Source organism: Urocitellus parryii, chromosome 7, assembly GCF_045843805.1.
Source record: "Urocitellus parryii isolate mUroPar1 chromosome 7, mUroPar1.hap1, whole genome shotgun sequence".
Taxonomy (NCBI): Eukaryota; Metazoa; Chordata; class Mammalia; order Rodentia; family Sciuridae; genus Urocitellus; species Urocitellus parryii.
In genome coordinates, this window is record NC_135537.1 from 169,079,561 (window position 1) to 169,101,902 (window position 22,342).

Below are 22,342 nucleotides of genomic sequence, written 5' to 3' on the forward strand. Positions count from 1 at the left end.
TCTTTGTATAAATTATACTTCAATTTAAAAAAGAAGAAAGAATCATGCCTAACACAATAGGAAAAGGAGAACATAATTTCAACCCAGATGGTCTGACTTGAAAGCATTTGCACCTGGTTCATCAGTGAAAAGGGCTATTGTCCCCAAAGTACCTGGTCACTCAGAACACTGGCCCTCAGTTCTTTTTGCTCTAGTACTACCCCAAAATTTTTGAAAATGTGTATTCCCCCCTCCCACATTGTTGATACCTGAAACAAGTCATTGATTAAATTTAAGTAGCTGCAAAGGATATAATGTCCGATGTGTTATAAATATTTACAATGTTTTAATTCCTCATTTATATCAGCCCACTTCCATCCAAATAGCATAGTGATTTTAGAACCACCCCATCATCCATTTTAAAAATACAAAGTGGGGCTGGGAATATAGCTCAGTGCTTGCCTAGCTTGCTTGAGGCCCTGGGTTCAATCACCAACACCACACACACAAGAATAACCTTTAAAAATTTTTTTAATATCATTTTTTTTCTTAATTTCATCCCCCCAGGATTTTATCCCTACATGTATTTATTTTTTAATTTTTTGAAGAATCAAAATAGGTTTTATTGTTAATTGACATGATTGCCTATGCAAAAAAAAAAAAAAATAGTAAACCTTCGCAAAAGCTACCAGAACTAATAATAACACAGCAAGTTTGCTGTATAAAGTACCAATAAAGAAACATCAATTATATATTAATTGTATATCTATATACTGGTAGTGAATGACTGTACATTGAAAATTAGAAAAAAAAATAGCTTCTAAAATATGTTCTAACATGCACTACTTAAAAATGTATCTGACAAATAATGAGAAAGAAATGTACACTGGCATTTACAAAATGTTGCTGAGAGATTTAAAGATTATGTAAAGAAATTGAAAGATATACATCATTCATGTCTCTCTCTCTTTCTCTCTCTCTCTCTCTCTCTTTTTTTTTTTTTTTTTTTTGGTGTCTCCCTAGTTCTTTAATTCAGAATGCTCTCAATGCATCTTTTCCTTTTTTTTTTCCCTAGGAGCTCTGTTTATTTTATTTTATTTTATTTTATTGCATTACAATTCTTAATAGACTTTTATACCACAATTTATCATATCTCTGATTGTATATAAGGTATGTTGACACCAAAATCACATCTTCATACCCTACATGTATTTAAAGAAATATTTTTACTGTAGATGGACACAATACCTTTATTTATTTATTTATTTATTTATTTATTTATTTTATGTGGGCTAAGCAAGTGCTCTACCATTGAGCCACAAACCCGGCCCATATTTTTATTCTTCAAAGTCTATTATTTATCACCCTATCATGTTTGCAAGATAGGTATATAAATTAAAATTTTAAAATTAATTTGTATGACTCTAATAAGGCTTTAAGAGTTACACTTATTGGTACAGTTCAAAAGTGACATATGTATATTCAAATTTTTATAAGATCTGAAATTTATTGGGACTACATCTTTTAAAATAGGGAATTTTTAACTCCAAATCGACTTCCATGGCTGAGTGAGCACATGCCTATAATCCCTGCAACTCAGGAGGCTGAGGCAGGAGGATTGCAAGTTTGAGACCAGCCTCAGCAAGATAGCAAGGCTCTAAGCAACTTAGCAAGACCTTGTCTTAAGATAAACAATAAAAAGAACTGGGGATGGGGCTGGGGATGTGGCTCAACCAGTAATGCGCTCACCTGACATGCACGAAGCGCTGGTTTGATCCTCAGCACCACATAAAATAAAAATAAAGATGTTGTGTCCACCGAAAACTGAAAAATAAATATTAAAAAAATTCTCTCTCTCTTCAAAAAAAAAAGAACTGGGGATGTAGCATAGTGGCAAAGTGCCCCTGGGATCAATCCCCTATACAAAAAAAAAAAAAAAAAGGAAAAAAAGACTCCTATGTCTGTGAATGATAGTATTATTTTTTATTATGATAAGACAAGGTCTAGCAGCAGTTTGATACTCATTTTTTTCTTTCTTTGCAGTACTAGGAATTGAATCCATGGCCTCACATATGGCAGGCAAGCACTCTGCCACTGAGCTACATCAGAAGCCCTTGTTACTTTTGAGACAGGACCTCACTGGGTTGTCCTTTTTAGATTTTTTATTCATTTATTTGGAGACAAGATCTAAGTTGCTGAATGCCTCCCTAAATTGCTGAGGCTGGCTTTGAACTTGAGGTTCACCTGCCTCAGCTTCCCCAGTCACAGATTATAGGCGTGTGCCACTGCGCCCACTGTATTTTTTTTGAAAATTTACTTTTTAGTTGTATTTGGACAAAATATCTTTATTTTATTTATTTATATGTGGTGCTGAGGATCGAACCCAGGGCCTCGCATGTGCTAGGCGAGCGCTCTACCGGTGAGCCACACCCCCCCCCGCCCGCGCCCCCCCTTCACTGTTTTTTAAAAAGAGAAAACTTAAAGAGGGTCGTTATATATAGGATTGTCCCTCTTCTTTTGACCCTTTCTGAATAGTCCGTTAAAATGACACTTATCATTTAGAGGTATACCTGATGACATCGTCTTAACAATTCGGTACAAACCTTCCATCATATTGGAAACCATTTAAATTTATAACGATGTTATCCAGCTTCAGACTTTTCCATTTCAAAATCATAGCACAGAGACATTTAGAGCTGGATTAGCATTTGCCGTGGGACTCACGTAGGGGAAGGGACAGGACAGGAACTGACAAAATCTTAGAGCCAAGCTGGACCCGTCACTGCTCACTGAAAACCAGCCTTAGAACCTGAGAGCATTTCTGGATTCTGCAGGACAGCGCGAGAAGGCCCGTTTCAGACTGGCCTAGCTCTACACATCTGCGTGTCTGGGCCTATTCTTGGGGTCCCGGGATAGTAGCTTTCCGTGTTAAACGTCCTTAGGACAAGTGAGGAGCGAAGGTGGTTTCCATTTGGCCCATGCCAGGCTGCCGAGTGTGACGAAAAAGCTGTAGACAGAATTTTTATTTTACTCGACAGTCTTAAGAGGCCACTTAGAATAGCAGCAGCAGAGGGGAAGAAAGGGCGGGTCACACAAGAGTTTTCACTCTCAGAGACTTGGCCTAGAACTTGAAGGCCCTCAGCTTTCCAAGCTCGCCTACAGGCCACACACGGCCCCATTCGCCCACACTGCGCCGTCACCTGTTTGACTGATGGCTTGGCCAGCCAATGACCTTTGTGGCAGCGAAAGCGCCTGCCTCCAGGAATTGGGCCGATCGAGCAGCCGGAATGACAAACATTTACGCCAATAGTGAGGAGATTTCGAACACTACGGCCGCAATAACCAATGAAAAGAAAGAATAGCTTCCAAAGGACGTGTCGGGCAGCCAACGGCCAGCGTTGCTGCGGGGGTCGCGTGGCTTCCGTTCCGAGGGGGCGGGGCGGCATCCCAAACGGAAGGTGGTTGTTGTCGGTGCCGAAGCAGGTTTGAAACTGGGGGTCGGGCCGGGCCGTCGTTGTGTGTAGCCGCTGCCCCTCTTCCGGGCTAGGCCGTTCCTGCCCGCCCCGCCTCCCTTCCGATCCCTGCGTCCTAGGCCCGGCTCCCCGCCCGACTCGTACCCCACCAGCCGCAGCCCGCCGCAGCCCCCTCCCGCTCTGCGGCCCGGCGGCCACGATGTCCCTTCACGGCAAACGGAAGGAGATCTACAAGTATGAAGCGCCCTGGACCGTCTACGCAATGAACTGGAGCGTGCGGCCAGACAAGCGCTTTCGCCTGGCGCTGGGCAGCTTCGTGGAGGAGTACAACAACAAGGTGGGCCGGGCCGGGCCGGGGCTCGGAACCCAGGTGACGGGAAGCGGGCCCGAGAGCGCTCTTTCGGGGCTGGAGCCTCGACCCTAGAACCCTCCTGTGGACAGGCTTTAGCGTCGCGGAGCGGTTGCTCAATGTCTGCCCCTGTGCTTGGCATTGCCAACGGGTCACCTTTGATTATGGCAACATTTCTGTGTAGTGGGGAGACGGAGGCACGGTGTTGCGACTTGTCCTAGGCAGACAGGTATTTCGTGTAGGTAACAGGTCTCAAACCCTAGTTTGTACCCCAGAGCTACGCCATTTGTTCCTCTAATCCCCCCCCCCCCCTTCTGCCGCATTGCTTCAGTTCGGGGTGGGGGAGGGAAGTGGTAGTGATGGCTGTGAAGGAAAATGCAGGCGTTTCCAATAGTGGTCGTGCACTGCTGGTTACACTAGATTTCTGTAAGACTGTTTATTAAACCGGCTTCTCTGCCCCGTACTCCCACCCCCAAATACTACTACTGGATCCCCAGGCTTTCTGCCAGGATTGTCTTATTGCCTGTTGCTTTCTGATATCCATCCTCTCCCAAGCGATCTCTTTTTGGAAATCTTGGCCTGTATCATGAGCCTGCCATTGTTTCTGAATAGAGAAAGATGACATTTGGCCTAATCTTAGCTTCTTTTATGCTGATTTCTTTTATGCAACCTTTAAGTAGTAAGTCTTGTTGTACATCCATGGATTTGAGACTCCTTCATGAAGCACTGGTAGGAGGGGGAAGCTTTTAAGCTGGTTGTTCAGTGTAAATGTATTTTTGAGAGTTTGGGAAGAATTTTCTTTCCTTTACCTCTTAATATCTTCCTTTTGTTTTATTAGAATAAAGGTTGTTATTGATAGTGATCAGAACAATTGAAAACTTTGGCTGGTTGTATTGAAAGCCTGTATTCCTGTTTATTGCTCTGAACATCAGATTTAAGAGTCAAAACTGTAGACAGTAATAAATTGGGTACAGTGGGAAAAGCCAGGTTATCTAGGGTTATGTCCTGTTGGGACCATTGATTAGCTCTAAGATGTTGTATGGACCAGTATTATTATATGTGAGATCCATTATTATGTTTGCTGTGGGAGCAGGGTTCTGTTTTACAAGTGAAACTCCTGTAAGATACATTTTAACATTTTAAGTTGATTTAGTTTGTCAGGAACACATCTGTTTCTCTGGAGTATGTCCTAACTTCTTTGGAGTGTCCTTTGAGAAAAGGAGGAAATGGATGAACTCTCAGTGCCTAGACAGTACATGTACACAAAAAGTTAACAAATCCCAGGGAGAATGCATTGATCCACCCTTGTTCAAGCAAGACAGTTTTATTTCCTTTTCTCTGATGCCCCTTTCTCACACAGTGAATAGCAGAACTGGAATGGAATTCAAGGTTCTGATGTGGACACTGTGTTAATAAAATTAAGACGACTAGAACTGTTGCTTAAGGATATTAGGATTGAGCTCAGAGGTAGAGTACTTGCTTACCATGTGTGAGAACCTGGATTCTATCCTCAGCACCACATAAAAATAAATAAATAAATATAAAGGTATAAAAAAATACAGTATAATTTGTCTTTCAAAAGGCTGGAATCTTTTCACACAAATTGATGTGTTTTTGTTCTAAGTTCTTTCAGAGTCATTGGGTCAGCAGTTGTGGTGCCATTTCTAAGAGAGGAGAAACTGAGTCACAGCTCAACTGCTGATGGAATCAGTGGAATAACTGATGTCAAACTTCATTTGCAGGAACTCTGTCCCAAAGTTTGTCCTTTGATTTAGCAACTGTGTGCCAGGGACATGGGTAGCATGCAAACCAGCAATCCCAGCATTAACAGAATAAGTGGTTAACTTCTGTCTCTCTTTCATTTTGTTTTTTTGTTTTTTTGGTAATGGGGATTGAACCCAGAAGCCCTCTACCACTGAGCCATACTCCCAGCTCTTTTTATTTTGTTGTGAGACATTGTCTTACTAAGTTGCCCAGACAGATCTTAAACTTGTGGCCCTCTTGCCTCAGCCTCCCCAGTTGCTGTGAGTACATATGCGCATCACCATGCACAACTTAGTTAACAATATCTTAATTCACTCCCATGATGTAGACAATGCAGAGTCTTAGAACTATTTTGTGCCTCCACCTATCAGGGTTCTTTCTGTGTGTGTGCACATATATACGCGCATGCTGTGAAGGGAACACTTGAAAGCTGATGCCAATAGAACACTTCTTATAATTGTTTTCAAATGCATAAGTTATGTAGGATTCCAAAAAGAAACCAATTAAATCAAACTACAAATATCAAAAACACTTTTAAAACAGTGGCAATATAGCAATACGTACCTTAAAATCAGCTCATTAAATTATACCATCTGGTGTAATTACCATAATTTTGAAATAGTTTTAAGGATAAATAGTATTTCAAGATGTTTAACACCTGTAATATGATAGGGAAAAAAAAACAGTGATTCTGTTGACAATAAAGTCATAGATACTCATATTGCTAGGTGGCAGCCTCCATTTATAACTAAAGAAATACTTAACGTCAACTAGAGGTTAGTGAACATAAGGATGTAATTTTCAGTTCAAGTTCATGGACCTGAAATTAAGAAACCCTGCATCAGAGATCTGTGCCTAGGGGCTGGTAGGCAGTAAATTCCACCTTAAAGCACTGGTTCCTGGGCTAAGTTTTAAAGAAACCTTGTCATAGGGGTGGTAGCCTACATAAGTGAGAGGAGTTAAAAATTTAAAAATTTTAGGTCTTTGATTTCTGCTTGCCATGGATCTTGGATACCAGCAGAGGACAAAGTAACATAGCAAATTAACATTCATTAAAAAGCCTAGAAATGATCATTGTTTTAAATGTGGAGTGGACACATTGAGAAAACATGATTATGATGTTTTAAATTTTATATTAATATAATTGTGATTTACTATTATAAAATTATTCCTGGTTGGTCCACAGAATTAAATCTAAAAATCAAGAACTTGACTTCCAGATATCCCTTCATGAGAATAAATTTAGGGATGTAGTTCAGTGGTAGAGTGCTTCTTAGCATATGTGAGGCACTGGGTTCAATCCTTAGCACCACATAAAAAATACAAAGGCATGCTATCCATCTACAACTACAGAAAAAAAGAAAGAAAGAAAAAGAAACCAATTCAGTCAACTACACCTGCAATAAAAAAGCCTCATTAGTTGTGGTTGTGTTTTATAATCTTTTTTGTTTTGGAACAGTGGTTCTCTAAATTACTGTGTGTGAGAATCCACTGAGGGATTTGTATTCTTGGGCTCCACCCCTGAAGTTAACAGACACAGGTGGGCCATATAGCCTTTTAAGAATTACTTTGCCATCTGCTGGCTAGCGGCAGGAATTGAATCTTTTTGCATCTGCAGGCTTCTAAACGTTGCTTCCATCCAAGTTCATCCATGGAAAAAACTCTAGTGTGAGATAGCCTTTTTTGAGATAGTTTGGTTTGATTTGTTTTGTTTTTAATAGTTCTGTTTTTTTTTTTTGTTTTTTTTGTGTGTGTGTGTGTGTGTGTGTGTGTGTGTGTCTCTCTCCAGGGATCAAACCCAGAGCCTTGTGCTTTTGGACAAGTGCTCTACCACAGAGCTATACCCCTGGCCCCATGAATTGTGATTTTCATCTTACTGCTTCCCAGTTTTGTGTGGCCTTTGGGCAAATTATCCTCTATGCCTCATTTTCCTCATCTGTAAAATGAGGGTAATAAGTTCATTTTATTACCTTATAAATTTGTTTGGAACATTATGTGAGTTAATATATGTAGTGGATTTAATAAGAATTCTACCTGACATGGAGTAAACCTTATAGAAATGTTAGCTGTTTTTTAATCATCATCATTACTGTGTCTGTAATTGAAATATGTTCAAGGAGAACTGTATGTATGTTGGGTAAATTTACTTTTATATATCAGAAAGGTACCATAAAGTGTCATTATGTTCATTCCCTTTCTTTAAAGACCTAGGGGAAAATTTCTGATCCCAGCCCATTTTTTGATCTTCCAGTTTCACATAGTCAGACTCCTGGTAGCATAGTGTATTACTTTAAGCCCGTGTTCTCTTGTTCTACCTGGCTTGCCCACAGTAACTCTGATACAAGAATTTTACATTTCTTTTGAGTTTTAACAGTATCTGGTCTAGGCAGGTGGTTTTCCCCTTCTTTTATTAGAAAAAGAAAGGTAGCAGTTCTTGGGCTTTTCTCTTAGGCACATGTTTCAGGATTGGTTTTGAATAAAGTTGGCAGAGTGGCTGGGATTTATTTTTCCCTAATATTTAACTAACTTAGCACTTGAGCTCTTAAGCATGTGGAGAACATTTTCAAGGAAAGAGACTGTTGGTAATACCTGATGCTTTCTGAAGTGTGTCTGTGTGCAACCACCTTATACCTGCAGTACTCACACATAAACATTTGCCTTGTCAGTATGTGTTGCTTCCTCTGAAATTTTAAATGCAGAGTTACTTTATATATTTGGTATATTTGACACTGGTATATGATTTTTCATCTTTCAGTTTTTGCAGCAGCCCATTCTCATTTATTTACTCATTAATTGAACAAGTATGTACTGAACATGTATACATGTTTTAAGCACAGGGATCATACTTGGAAAACTTCTGTAGCCTTTATCAGCAGATGAGAGATCAAAAGCAATGAAAAGAATGTGTTTTAGTACTTGTCAGTAATTTTGACAGATATTTAGAAATTTACCATGTTTTGCCAGGCCCTGGCAAAAGTGTTCCTCCAGTCTCTGGTTTTCTGTCAGCAAGGAAGTTTAAAACATTAAACTCTTTTGGTTTTACTTCCCCCTTCCTTTTTCTAGTCAGTGAGAGGACTGATTCCCCCATGGGATCACTGAATACATTGTTTTTTGCTCTAACCTCATTCCCTAGACTACTGGAGATGCTTTGATTGAATAAGGACTGAATCTCTTCTGGAGATAGTCTGGCATGCCTGAGGCCTTGCTGCCAGGACTGACTGGTCAGTCTCTGAGTCAGGAACCAAAGGGCTGTGGTACCAGAATTCATCTTAAAAATTTGATAGGGCAGGTCTTAGGTATCTGCAGGCACTGCCCTAGAGTAAAAATTAGGAATAGGTTTGAAGGGAGGACAAGTGGAAAAGACCAGGAAAAGCTGGTTTATACCCTCAGAATGTTGCTGTAGTTGATTTTGGTTATGTTAACAATTGTGGGGAAATGGTGCCATGGCTGGAGTTGTGCTGAACTGGATAACTTGAGAGCTGGTTTAAAGACTATACTCACATACATTCCTTTGTGTTCTGTGCTAACTGTATATGTATTAAAGTCTAATACACAGTTTTCTCCAGGAGCTTATAATAACAAACAAGGTAAATAATGATACTTTGAAAAAAAAACAGGTATGAATAATGTGTAATTTATGTTCTTTGTGAAAGTGAAGCTGTGATCATGCTTTCAAGGGGTATTTTATATTCCATATTTGATTTTTAGAAGACATCAGACAATATTTGTTTATTTATTTATTTAGAGAGAGAATTTTAATATTTATTTTTTAGTTCTCGGCGGATACAACATCTTTGTTTGTATGTGGTGCTGAGGATCGAACCCGGGCCGCATGCATGCCAGATGAGTGCGCTACCGCTTGAGCCACATCCCCAGCCCCTAGACAATATTTATTTATGTATTTATTTTGCAGTACCAGGGGTTGAACCTAGGGAAACTTCACCCCTGAGCTACATCCCCAGCCCTTTTTTATTTTGAGACAGGGTCTCATTAAGTTGAAGAAGCTGGTTTCCAACTTGGCAATCTTCCTGCCTCAATCTCCTGATTAGCTAGGATTATAGGTAGGTGCCATTGTGTCTAGACACACAGTAACATTTAGTTTTAAATGAGCTGGGGATGGAGCTGGGGTTGTGGCTCAGTGGTAGAGCACTTGCCTTGCACGTATGAAGCACTGGGTTCGATCCTCAGCACCACATGAAAGAATAAATAAAGTTATTAATTCCAACTACAACTAAAAATATTTTTTAAAAATAATAAGTTGGGGCTGGGGAGGTAGCTCAGTGGTTGAGTGCTTGCCTAACATGTTCAAGGTCCTAGGCTCAATCTCCAGGACCTTAAAACAAAAAAACCTGAGTAAAGGGCTTGGGTTGTGGCTCAGCGGTAGAGTGTTTTCCTAGCACATGTGAAGCCCTGGGTTCGATCCTCAGCACCACATGAAAATAAATAAATAAAATGAAGGTATTGTGTCCAACTACAACTAAAATATAAATATTAAAACAAACAAACCTGAGTAAAATGATCCTGCTTTGCAGCCTTTTCTCTTTAGGGACTTTCATTTCACATGTTGGGTAAAGCGTTGTGGAACAATGGTTGCAGAAAGGCACTGGAGGTAGGAGATAAATGACACTTAGCAAGAGGGCAGGAAATACTGTGGAGAAAAAGGCAGAGAAAGACTTAGGTGTCAACCACTTAAGTCAGGTTTATTTTTTCTGTATGCTTCCACACTATGTAAGGAAGGCTAATGGCTATGGGAAAATACTGAGAAAGGAGGGCAGTGACCGCAGAAATCTGTGACTGCAGATTCCAAAATCAGAACAGCTACAGTTCTTCAAAATAGGATTTGATGGACAGAATCAATCCTCTGGGACAGTGAAAACACCTGGGATAAGAAGGAAGCTAAGCTGGGCAGGGGTTGTGGCTCAGAGGTAGAGTGCTTGCCTACCAAGTATGAGGTACTGGGTCCGATCCTCAACACCACATATAAATAAAAAAATAAAGATATTAAACAAAAGCTGGGGGGGGGGAGCTAAGTGTACCAGAAGACATATTGGTGTGCTGCCTCTTCTATGAGGCAGAAGGAAGAGAGGTTGAACTACGAGCAGCATGGTGGCACCTCACCTCTCTATTGGCTGAGGAGATGCAAAGGCTTCTCGTGTTTTGCTAACTTGGACCATGGCCCTGGCCTCCCTTCCACAAGAGCTTCCTTCAAATCATCTGGGAAGAACCTGTCTCATTGGAAAGGAACCAGTATGAAAGCTACAGAAAGATACTATAAGAAAGGATGGGCAAGTGGAAACAAGTGTCTCATAGTACCCTCACTTAGAATAGTGTTTCACCTCAGCTAAAAAAATGATGGCCAATCTTGCCACAGAATTCAAAGAACTTTAAAAAAAATTCAAAACTCTGAGCAGAGATACAGTAGATCAAGTAAAATAAGGCACAGTGACAGGAGAAAATGGAACCGGCAGAGCACAGAAAAGTAGAAGAGAAAACTAAAATTATCACAGGATTCAAAGCCACATTGAAACAATAAAGGTAAATACAAGCTGTCAAAAACAAAAGAATAAGGAGGACAAATATTTTAAAACGAGAGAAGTTAACCATTAGAATGTAATAGAGGTCAAAAAGAAAGAAGATCTAGGGGCTGGGATTGTGGCTCAGCGGTAGAGCGCTCACCTAGCTCGAGCGGGGCCTTGGGTTCAATCCTCAGCACCACATAAAAATAAATGAATGTGACTTCGAGCATGCTTGAAAATTAGATGCTTGCTGTCCTTGATGGAGCTTGCCTGCAAGCTGGATGTTCCGCCAAGGTTTAGATAAGGTGACTGTGAGCTACTTGCAAAGGAGAGCCTTACAATCATGGCAGACCTTGCTTGCAAATGGGATGTTCCACCAAGGTTTAGATAAGGTGACTTTCTGCTATCTTGACGGAGCTTTGCCTGCAAACAGGATGTTCTGCCAAGTGGGCTAGGAGGGCTCTGAGAAAAATTTTTATCTGTTCTTAACAAAAAGCAGAGCTCAGAATGCTCTGGCCCAAGAGTAGATTAATCGATGAGAAGCAGGTTACTTCTGATTAGTAAGTTACTTCTGTGTACTATGTTTAGCTAACTTAAAAACCTGATTCATTGCCGTTGGAATGCTGCCTTCTTTGTTCACAATACTATATAAAGACTGCTATATACAATAAAGGGGCTTCTTCTGCTTCTTTGGTTTCTTCTGCTTGTTCATGCTGACCTGCATGTGAGTCATTTGCAGCAGAATGGAATAAAGGTATTGTGTCCAACTACAACTAAAAAATAAATATTTTTTTTTAAAAAGAAAGAAGATCTAACTTAGGTATAATGATTTCCCTGAAGAAGAGAACCAAAGAAATAAAATCAAAAGCTCAAATACATAGTTAAAGAGGAATTCAGAGGTAGAGATTTGAAGTAATGAGTTCATACAGAGTCTTAAGAAAAATTATCAAAAAGCAATTGGCACTGAAACATTGTAGGAAAATTTCTGCACTTTAAGAATAAAGAAAGAGGGCTGGGGATGTGGCTCAAGCGGTAGCGCGCTCACCTGGCATGCGTGCGACCCGGGTTCGATCCTCAGCACCACATACCAACAAAGATGTTGTGTCTGCCGAAAACTAAAAAATAAATATTAAAAAAAAAAAAGAATAAAGAAAGAATTCTTTGAACATCTAATCAAAGTGCTCAAGTCCTCTTTAAGAAGGGGAAAAGATGTTAGGCTAACTACATTTGTTGACAGAGGCAATGGAGTAATGTTTACAGATCTATAAATATTGTAGGATTGTGTTTTACTATAAGTACCTGGGAGTATACTTGAATATCTATAAGGTTTATATGGAAAAAATAATGCTGATGAACATGAGACAAGGCTTGAAAAATGGAAAGGTAGACTCTAGAAAAGCTTAGCATCAGTATCCATGTCCATAAACTTCATATGATCCCTGTTAAAAATATCATAATTTAAAAAAAAAATTTTTTAGAACCAGGGTAAACTGATTAATTAATTCTACACAGGCATTTTACAAACATGCACATATTGTCAGAAAACTTCAGAAAAGGAAGAGCAATGAAGGAGGCGGGACATTAACCACCAAGATGTTAAAAAAACAACAACAAACTGTAACTATAAGGCTGTAGTTATTAAGATAGTTTGGTAGTACTGCGAGGATTAACAAATGAACAGAAGAGACTCTAGAAATGAACTCAGAATGCATAAAGAAATTTTGTCTGTGCAAAAAGATGGTGCAATATGAATAATGAAAAATCAGTGGCATTGAGACTAGGGAAAAAAAATTCTCTTAAACCTTATACTGGAATTCCAGATGAATAAAAAAAAATGTGAGTATACAACTATAGAGCATGGAAGAATTTTGTAATCACGGCGTGAGAAAGCGTAAAAGTGGGAATGAACAATACCATATAAGAATAAAATACTTTCGGCAAAACCAACTAACCCCACAAAGTAAAAAAATAAGTGACATTGAAAAACTACATGTAACATTGTAGACCATACATCTTTTAATATATAAACATCAGCAAATTACAACCCAGTAAATCAAGAGAAAAAGGGAAGCAAATATGAATACTTCCCAGAAAAGGATATATAAATGATTCTTAAGCATATGTAGAACTGATGGGGCTGGGGATGTAACTCAGTTGGTAGAGTATTTGCTTTGCATGTGAAGCACTGGGTTTGATCCTCAGCACCACATAAAAACAAATAAATAAAGGTATAAAAAAATGTAACTGAACCTCATAAGAAAAAGGAAAGTTTCAGCTAGATAAAGGAAAATCTAAAACCTTATTAACACACATTGAGTGTATGTGTAGTTTCTCTTGGCCACTATGGAGGTCAAGTAGCAGTTGGTATCAAAATTTAAAATGGAATTACCTTCAACCCTGTAGTTTCACTTGTGGGAATTCACACTACAACTATGCTTACATGCTTGAAATGTGCAGAGATACTCATTTTAGCATTATTTATAAGCATAAAATATGAAAATATTAAAGAAATTATTGAATAAATTGTGGTACATCCTTGCAGTTATTTAAAGGATGGATTAGCCAGGTGTAGTGGCACACCCCAGAATCCCAACAGCTCCAGAGGCTGAGACAAGAGGATTGCAAGTTCAAAGCCAGCCTCAGCAACCGCAAGTTGCTAAGTAATTCAGTGAGACCCTGTCTTTAAATAAAATACAAAACAGGGCTGGGAATGTGGCTCAGTGGTAGAGTGCCCCTGAGTTAAATCCCCAGTACCACCCTGCCAAAAAAAAAAAAAGAATGGATTAGCTTTACATATACTAATATGGAACATTTTAAAAAACATTGAGTGAAGAAAACAATGTGCAGAATAGCATATTACAAACTACCATTCATGTAAAAAAAAATGCACACATCCACATGCATACCTATATATGCTCATGTGTGGAAGGGATACATAAGAGATGGGGAATGTTGACTTATCCAGGAAGGGGAGCTAGGATGGATGTAGGGCCTTAATTTCACTGTTGTTGCTTTTGTGCCTTTCAAATATTATACCTTTTGTAAATATAACTAGTAAAACAGTTAACATTAATTAAATGTTTTTAAATGATTTAAAAATAATTAAATCATAGTATGACTTAAAAGGAAATAAAGAGGAATGAATGACAAACAACAAAAAAGCAAGATCTCTTATAAGAAATCAGGCCTGATAATATTAACTTCAGATAGAATTAAAAGCAAGGCAAAAAAAAAAGTTGGAACAAAAGAAAATACTTTATATTGTTAAAATTACAACCAACAAGGGGCTGGAGATATAGCTCAGTGGTAGAGTGCATGCTTAGTATTGAAGCTCTGGGTTCAATCTCCAGTTTGCATTCACATGGAGTTTTTAAAAAGGTAACCCAGGCCCAGGGTTGTAGCTCTTTGGTAGAGTGCTTGCCTAGCACATGTGAGGCACTGGGTTCAATCCTCACCACAACAAAAATAAATAAAATATTATGTCTGTCTACAACTAAATACATAAGTAAATAAAAAGGTAGCCCAGCCAGGTGTGGTGGTACGTACCTGTAATCCCAGCAGCTTGGGAGGCTGAGGCAGGAGGATCGAAAGTTCAAAGCCAGCCTCAAGCCTTAGTAACTTAGTGAGGCCTTAAGCAACTTAGCAAGACCCTGTCTCAAAATCAAAAATAAAAAGGGCTGGCTGGGGATGTGGCTCAGTGGTTAAGTACCCCTGAATTCAATTCCTGGTACCCCCCCCAAAGTAACCTAACAAAAAATAAAAAGATAAACCAGTTTATGAAAATTATTGATTATGTCTTAAATTTCTTTTTAAAGTTAGGGGGGAATCAACTGACAAAAAAAAAAAAAAAGAAGAAGAAACCAACAGACCAAGAAAAAATGCTACATATCAAAATTCATGGGAAAATGACGAGATTTATAAGATATGCTAAATCACCCAAAGTCACATAAAGGGTAAAAGCAGCTGGGCATCATGGCATGGCTCATACCTATAATCCCAGTAACTTGGGAGGCTAAGGCAGGAGTATCACAAGTTCAAGGTCATCCTCAGTAATTTAGTGAGGCTCTAAGCAGCTTAGCAAGATTCAGTCTCAACATAAAAATAAAAGGGGCTGGAGATGTGACTCAGTGGTAAGGGGCCTCTGGGTTCACTCCCCAGGAAACCCCACCTCCACCCACAAAGAGCAAGAAAGAAAATGATGCTAAAGGGTTCAGGAATAGAATTCTTGGTATCTAAATTTTTACCAGTCACCCCCTTTTTGGTTGGGGACTTTTTTAAAAATTTATTTTATTTTATTATTATTATTATTAGTTCTAGGTGGATACAATATCTTTATTTTACATTTATGTGGTGCTGAGGATTGAACCCAGTGCCTCATGCATACTTGGCGAGCGTTCTACCACTGAGCCACAACTCCAGCCCCGGGACTTTTTTTTTTTTAATATTTATTTTTTTAGCTTTAGGTGGACACAATATCTTTATTTTAGTTTTATGTGATGCTGAGGATCGAACCCAGTGCCTCACGCATGCCAGAAGAGCACACTACTACTTGAGCCATATCCCCAGCCAAGGGGACTTTTTTAAAAATATTTTTTTAGTTGTCAACGAACCAGTGCCTCACACATGCTAGGTAAGCACTCTACCCCCTGAACTGCAACTCCAGCCCATGGATGGGAACTTCTTATCAAAGAAATTACATTCAAATCATATCGTGGGGCTGGAATTGTGGTTCAGTGGTAGAGCGCTCGCCTAACAGGACAGGACCCAGGTTCAATCCTCAGCACCAAATAAAAATAAAGGTATTGTGTTGTGTCCATCTACACCTAAAAAATAAATATTTAAAAAAATTATAGTCGTCAAAAGGGAAACAGCTTCACTATTATTAACTGATTAATCACCTCTAATGTAGTGTTGCGTCCTGGTAAACTAAGTTGGAAAAATGCACTTTGGCCTTGAAGCTGAAGTGAGACTTTTCTGAATTTTTACTTCTATTTCAAGGACAGATCCAACTTGAGCTCCCCCAGAAGTTGTAGGTTCTGAGAAACTGGAGTAGATGATGGACACAGGCATTCTGAGAAGACTGATTTGCCTGGAAGAGTAAGCAAGAGTTCTGTGGGGTATGCCTAAGGGAGAGTGGTCAGGCTCACCAGGGAGACATGCCCACAGGCCCAACTCAGGTTTTTGCTGTCACTTCAACAATTCTTCCTCCGGCTGGGGAGGTGGCTCAAGCGGTAGCGCGCTCGCCTGGCATGCTTGGGGCCCAGGTTCGCTCCTCAGCACCACATACCAACAAAGATGTTGTGTCCGCCGAGAACTAAAAAAAAAATATTAAAAATTCTCTCTCTCTCCCTCTCTCTCACTGTCTCTCACTCTCTCTTTAAAAAAAAAAAATTTTTTTTAAAGAAGAAAAAAAAACAATTCTTCCTCCATTGAGTGGAGCTAGTTACTAGTTGGGATGAAAGATCAGGACCCCTCACCCTAAATATTCTCCCCAGGGGGAAGAGGGGCAGGAACACATTCTTCTTTTGGTGCACGAGTGGAAATATGGAGTAGGGAGAGAGAAGTTTAAAGAGTAAGATTGCTATTAACAATTTGTCATAGCACAGTGGAAAATCTAGATGAAACATAGGAAAGCAAGTACTGCCAGATTTTCTTAATAAGTAGAAAACCTGAATAATTTTTGAAATGATGGAAAATATTGAAAATACAGTCAAAGACTACCTCCAAATAGGTGCTTACCCCTGGAGTTTTATGGGCTAATTTACCAAAGGAAACATGTAAGAGATAAAGGCAGAATAACCATCTGTAAGTTTCTACAAATCAGTAAGAAAAAGATAAACAATCCAGTAGGAATTTGACAGATGTTCTAAATCTTGGGCAAGGTACTTCAACTTTCTTTTCCTCTGCATACTCTTCTGGAAGTGTAACTACTTCATGATGATATTGAGACGATTAAATGAGGTGATTCACATAAAGCATTTCTAGTGCTTACAGATGGCTCATCATATGCTCTCAGATATTAATTATTGTTACTCAAAAATAGTCAATAATACAATGTTGGAAAATGGCCATTTTTCATTCGCATGGGGAAATTAGCACTCTCGTGTACTGTTGATAAAAGTATAAATGAAAGTAACCTTTTGAAGACTGATAGAAGGAATAATGTGATACAACAACTGCTTCTAGGGATATCCAACAAAAGCATTTGTACATGTATACAAAGATAAATGAATAAGGATATTTATTCATTATAGAACTGTTTATAATAACAAAGCAATGGAATACAATCAAAATAACAATAGTTAATATTATGGTGTGCTTATCATAATCTGCTGTAGAAGAGTGAGATGGCACTATCTTGTACAGACACAGGAAAATATTTCAAGACAAGTTGTTAAAACCAAGTTGCAGATAAATTTTATGTACCAAATCTATGCTTAGAAAAACAAAACAAGGGCTGGGGATATAGTTCAGCTGGTAGAGTACTTGCCTTGAATGCACAAAGCTATGTGTTCAATCCTTAGCACCATCAAAAAAAAAAAAAAAGCGGGGGTGGGGGTTGCTGGGGTTGTAGTAGCTCTGTGCTTGCCTAGCATCAAGCATGTGTGAGGCACTGGGTTCCAATCTCACCGCCATATATAAATAAATAAAAATATTAAAAAACAAAAACACCCGACCTGTACACATACAAATACATAGAGAAACATTTGGAAAAATACCTATCACATAGTGTTTTCTCAATGTAGAACTGTCATAAAAATTTGTTACGGTCAATAAGTAGAATCAAAATCGGTGGTGAAGTTAATGGGAGACTTTATCATTTTATTCTGTATTATGTGAATTTATTCACAGAGAACTCATGTTCTCTTTTGTCAAATTTAAATGTTTGAGTATCTGAACAAAAATTCAAACCAAAGTTAGAGCCAAGTGTTATTCTTCTCATATCTGGTTGGCAACTGGGAATAGAAGAGCTTGGGTCTGTTTGAGAATAAAACACAATTTGGTGCAAACATATGAGGTCTCTGGGAAATGATACTAGGTTGCATAAATGAAACATTCACATTGAGTAAGACTCTTGCCTAAGTGCACAGCTTGAAATATGGAAGAAAATACAACCAAGTTGTCTGCTAAGAAGCCAGAGATTACTTTTCGAGTTGGTGGAAGTGTTCTTTTTGTGTGTGGAATGGGGTTACTTGGGTTGAATCTAGGAGGACTCTATCACTCAGACAGCCTTGTATTTGTTTTTATTTTATTTTTTTGAGATGGGGTTTTGTTAAGTTGTCCAGGCTGATCTTGAACTTGTGATCCTCTTGCCTTAACTTCCTGAGTCATTGGGATTATAGGCATGAGCCACTATACCTAGCTGGTAGAAGTGTTTATATCTTAATTGTTGTGGGAGTTACATAACTGTGTATGTTGACCAAAAGTCACGGAACTGTACACTTGAGTGAATTTATTTATGTACCTAAACCTAATTTGGGGAGAGTATGTACAGGTATCTAAAACTAAGACCAGAAAGACAAGGAATTTTGTTTCTGCTCTATGGTTAGTGCTTTTCCTCTTATCCCACCATTCTGTCTTTGAGTTAAAAATTTGTAAGCAAATGTATGTGAGTGTCATTTCGCATTGAACCAGATTGAGTTTGACAGGAGAAGTTGGAAATTAATGGTGGAAAACTGACTCTAAGCAAAAGTAGCCAGAACTAGGTGGGACTTCTTATCAGTGATGCCACTATTTTTGCCACTCACAGTGGTTTGTATTCTCAAATACTCATTCACAAACCCTTATGTATAAACCTGTAACTAACCATTGTTAAAGTTGGGGGTGAGAGTGAGGATTGTGCATTGTTGACTTTTTAGTGGGACATAATTTGCTGTAAGAGACTGCACAAGGTGTTTGATATACCTGGCTTCCAAGCACCAGATGCCCACCACATTTCCAGTCAAAAGCACTTCTTCACCCTGACTATTTTTAAGTAACATCCAGCTGAACAGATAATGCAGTTTTGTGATTTGAGGTCAAGAGTGTAGGATTGGGAGTCAGAGAACATGTATTGAGAGGTTATCTGTCTCTAATACTGGCTTTGCAGTATTGAATGTAATGGAACCTTCTGGGTCTGATTTTTCTGTCTGGCAGTGGGATGGTTTGTCTAAGTGCCCTCTCAATGTAATAATTTCTTACTCTGAGTTAAGTATAATACAGGGTCAAGATTTCTATCACTGGCTAGGGATCTGATGTATTTGATACTTCTCCAAAAGAACAAATGCTTATGCTGGCTGGGGTGTGGTGGCACACACTGGTAATCCTAAAGACTGGGAAGCTTGAGACAGGAGGATCACAAGTTTGAGGCCACCCTGGGCAACTTAGTGAGACCCTGTCTCAAAAAGTTCTAGGTAGAATGTCACTCAGGTCAGTCCCTAGCATCAAAAAAAGGGAAAAAGAGAAGAAAGGAAGGGGGAAAAAAAAAAAGCTTATGTGGCTCAACTTTGTTATGTTGCAGGTTCAGCTTGTTGGTTTAGATGAGGAAAGTTCGGAGTTTATTTGCCGAAACACCTTTGACCATCCATATCCCACCACAAAACTCATGTGGATCCCTGACACAAAGGGCGTCTATCCAGACCTACTGGCCACAAGTGGTGACTATCTCCGAGTGTGGAGGGTAAGCAGATGCTTCATTAGCAGCCAGACAAATGGGCTTTCTTACTGTCAGCTGTTAGTGTGGAATCACAGAGAATGGATGGACTAGAGGCAAGTGTCATTTTAGCAAGGGAGAAGCAAGTGCAGCTTATCTGGCCTGACCTTGTTTGGCTCAGCAGATTTTCTTTAAAGATTCCATGAGTCTTACTGCTGGCTGTAGTCAGCCTTGAAAACCTGAGGCTTAGTTAATTAACCTGATATGACTTGAACAGCCCTCAGTGGGTGTCAGGCCTCTTATTCTTTTGACAACCAAGATACTTTTGAGTAAACTAAACCAAATACCAGGTCATTGAGTCTAATAAATGAAGTGAGTGGGTCTTGGAGCACTCCTGCCCCATCGCTTAGCTCACCATCAGCAACATCCTTAGTAGCCTTGGGCATTGTGTCTAGCAGGCAAGATGCCAAGATTCTGAGTAGAGCAAAGTGAGAAGACCCCTCTGAAAAGATTCAGGGAAGAAAATTTTGAAAGCAAAGTTGGGTAGAGGAGAAAGTTTGAAATAATGTGGCATTTAGGAAGTTTCTCATTCTTTATGCTGAAATGTTTTCCTTCGTGTCTTAGATTTACTAAGGTACTACCTAAACAGGGTTTTGTTTTGTTTTGTTGGTTAAGATAAGACTGGTTGATTTTTTTCCCCCCCTCCCTTTAGGTTGGAGAAACAGAGACTAGGCTGGAATGTTTGCTAAACAATAACAAGAACTCGGATTTCTGTGCCCCCCTGACCTCCTTTGACTGGAATGAGGTGGATCCTTATCTTTTAGGTAAAGAAGTTAGGGAGCATGTAGTCCAGTTTGAAAAAGCAGAGATACATATTCTCATATATAACACTGTGCCAGTCGTCCCCCCCGCCCCCGCTTCATTTTTGCTGTCCTGGAAATAGAACCCAAGGCCTTATGCATGGTAGACCAATGTTGTAACACTGAGGTATACCCCCAGCCCCTGGGCCAGTTTTTAAGTACATCATCCTAAAACTGGCCAAGTGAGAAGTAGGCTAAATATGGAATATAGTTATTAACTCCTCTATATAGAATTGAGCTTTCTATGTGTATATGTCTTGTCTCTTGTTAAAATCTAAGGTCATGAGTTAATAATTTTATATTTGACCCTCCCTGTGCTAAGAAAGTATTTGTGGCATGTTGTCTGCTTGGCCAAGCAGATGAGCAGGAGGGAAGTGTGCACCTCACTCCCCAAGTGTGCAAGGAGAACCTCACTCCTGGCAGCCTCTCACTTGAAGTGGTATTTGCAGGTACCTCAAGCATCGACACAACTTGCACCATCTGGGGACTGGAGACAGGGCAGGTGTTGGGGCGAGTGAATCTTGTGTCTGGCCATGTGAAGACCCAGCTGATCGCACATGACAAAGAGGTAATGACACTTTCTTCTTTCCTCAAATGTTTCTGTATCTGTATGTGAGAGGTCAGGCTGTTCTCTCACTATTGTGCTTGTTACATAGAAGATCATAATGCCAATATGCTTGTCTAAATTAAAAACAGTAACGTGTCAAAACAGCAGATATGTTGTGAACTAATGCTTTTTTTTTTCTTTTGATACTAGAGATTGAACCAGGGACACTTAATCCCAAAGCCAAATCCACAGCCCTTTTTATTTTTTATTTTTTGACAGGGCCTTACTGATTTGCTGAAGCAACTTGAGATCCTTCTGCTTCAGCCTCCCAAATCGCTGGGATTATAGGCACGAGCCAGCATGCCCAGCAACTAATGAATTTTTTGACCGATATGAATGACTTATTCTATAGTTTTATCATTTTTCTTTTCATGCCAAAGGTTACTGGAGTTTTGGGGGTTCCACCCCACCTGGGTACTGGGGGTTGAATCTAGGGCCCTTTGTATGCCAGGCAAATGTTCCACCGCTGAGCTATATTCCAGCCTTCTTTTTTTGTAAATATTTTTAAAGTTATACATGGACACAATATATTTATTTTGTTTATTTATTTTCATGTGGTGCTGAAGATTGAACCCAGTGTCTCACATGTGTGAGGCAAGCAGCACTCTGCCACTGAGCCACAATCTTAGCTCTATCCCAGCCTTTTTAAAATTTCTTTGAAACAGGGTGTCAACTATGTTTCCTAAGGTGGCCTCAACCATGTTGGGATCCTCATGCCTCAGCCTCCCCAAAAGTTGTTTTTTTTTAAAAAATAATGAAGTCCCTTACAGACACAGTGGAAACTGATGTGATTAAAAATAATCTTAGAGTAATACTTGCCTCAAAACTTAATAGCATTTGTTGGAGGGAAGGGAGGCAGTAAAAGGTTGTTTCTTGACAGACCAACCTAATTTTCAATTTTTTTTTTTTGTCTAAAAAGGTTTTATTAATCTTGTACTTTTAATCTGTCAGAAAAGCTATTGGTGATTATATTTTAGTAAAAGCATTCCTTTGATGATTTGGGGAAATGGTCATAAATTTTTCTTTCCAGAGCCATTCCATGCTCCTGTCTGATTTCCTGGAGGTCGTGTTTCCTTTTCTATTCTCCCTTACCTACATGGCTAGGGGTATTAATATTTGTACAGGAAAAAAAACAAAAATAATGTGAGGTAAGGCCCTGCAA

The 22,342-nt window shown here is 39.3% G+C and overlaps 1 protein-coding gene across 2 annotated transcripts in view; it reads left to right on the forward strand.

Annotated features, from left to right (window-relative positions):
- Positions 1 to 3,435: 3,435 nt before the first annotated feature.
- Dcaf7 (DDB1 and CUL4 associated factor 7) overlaps positions 3,436 to 22,342 on the forward strand; it is a 32,049-nt gene continuing 13,142 nt past the window's right edge. For both annotated transcript variants that reach the window (XR_013343942.1, XM_077800719.1), the window contains exons 1-4: positions 3,436 to 3,789; positions 19,582 to 19,740; positions 20,426 to 20,537; positions 21,023 to 21,141. Coding sequence is in view for 1 of the 2 variants with exons in the window: in XM_077800719.1 (XP_077656845.1) it covers positions 3,652 to 3,789; positions 19,582 to 19,740; positions 20,426 to 20,537; positions 21,023 to 21,141 (528 nt within the window). In the remaining variant the exon portion in view is untranslated. The remainder of the gene's footprint in view (positions 3,790 to 19,581; positions 19,741 to 20,425; positions 20,538 to 21,022; positions 21,142 to 22,342) is intronic.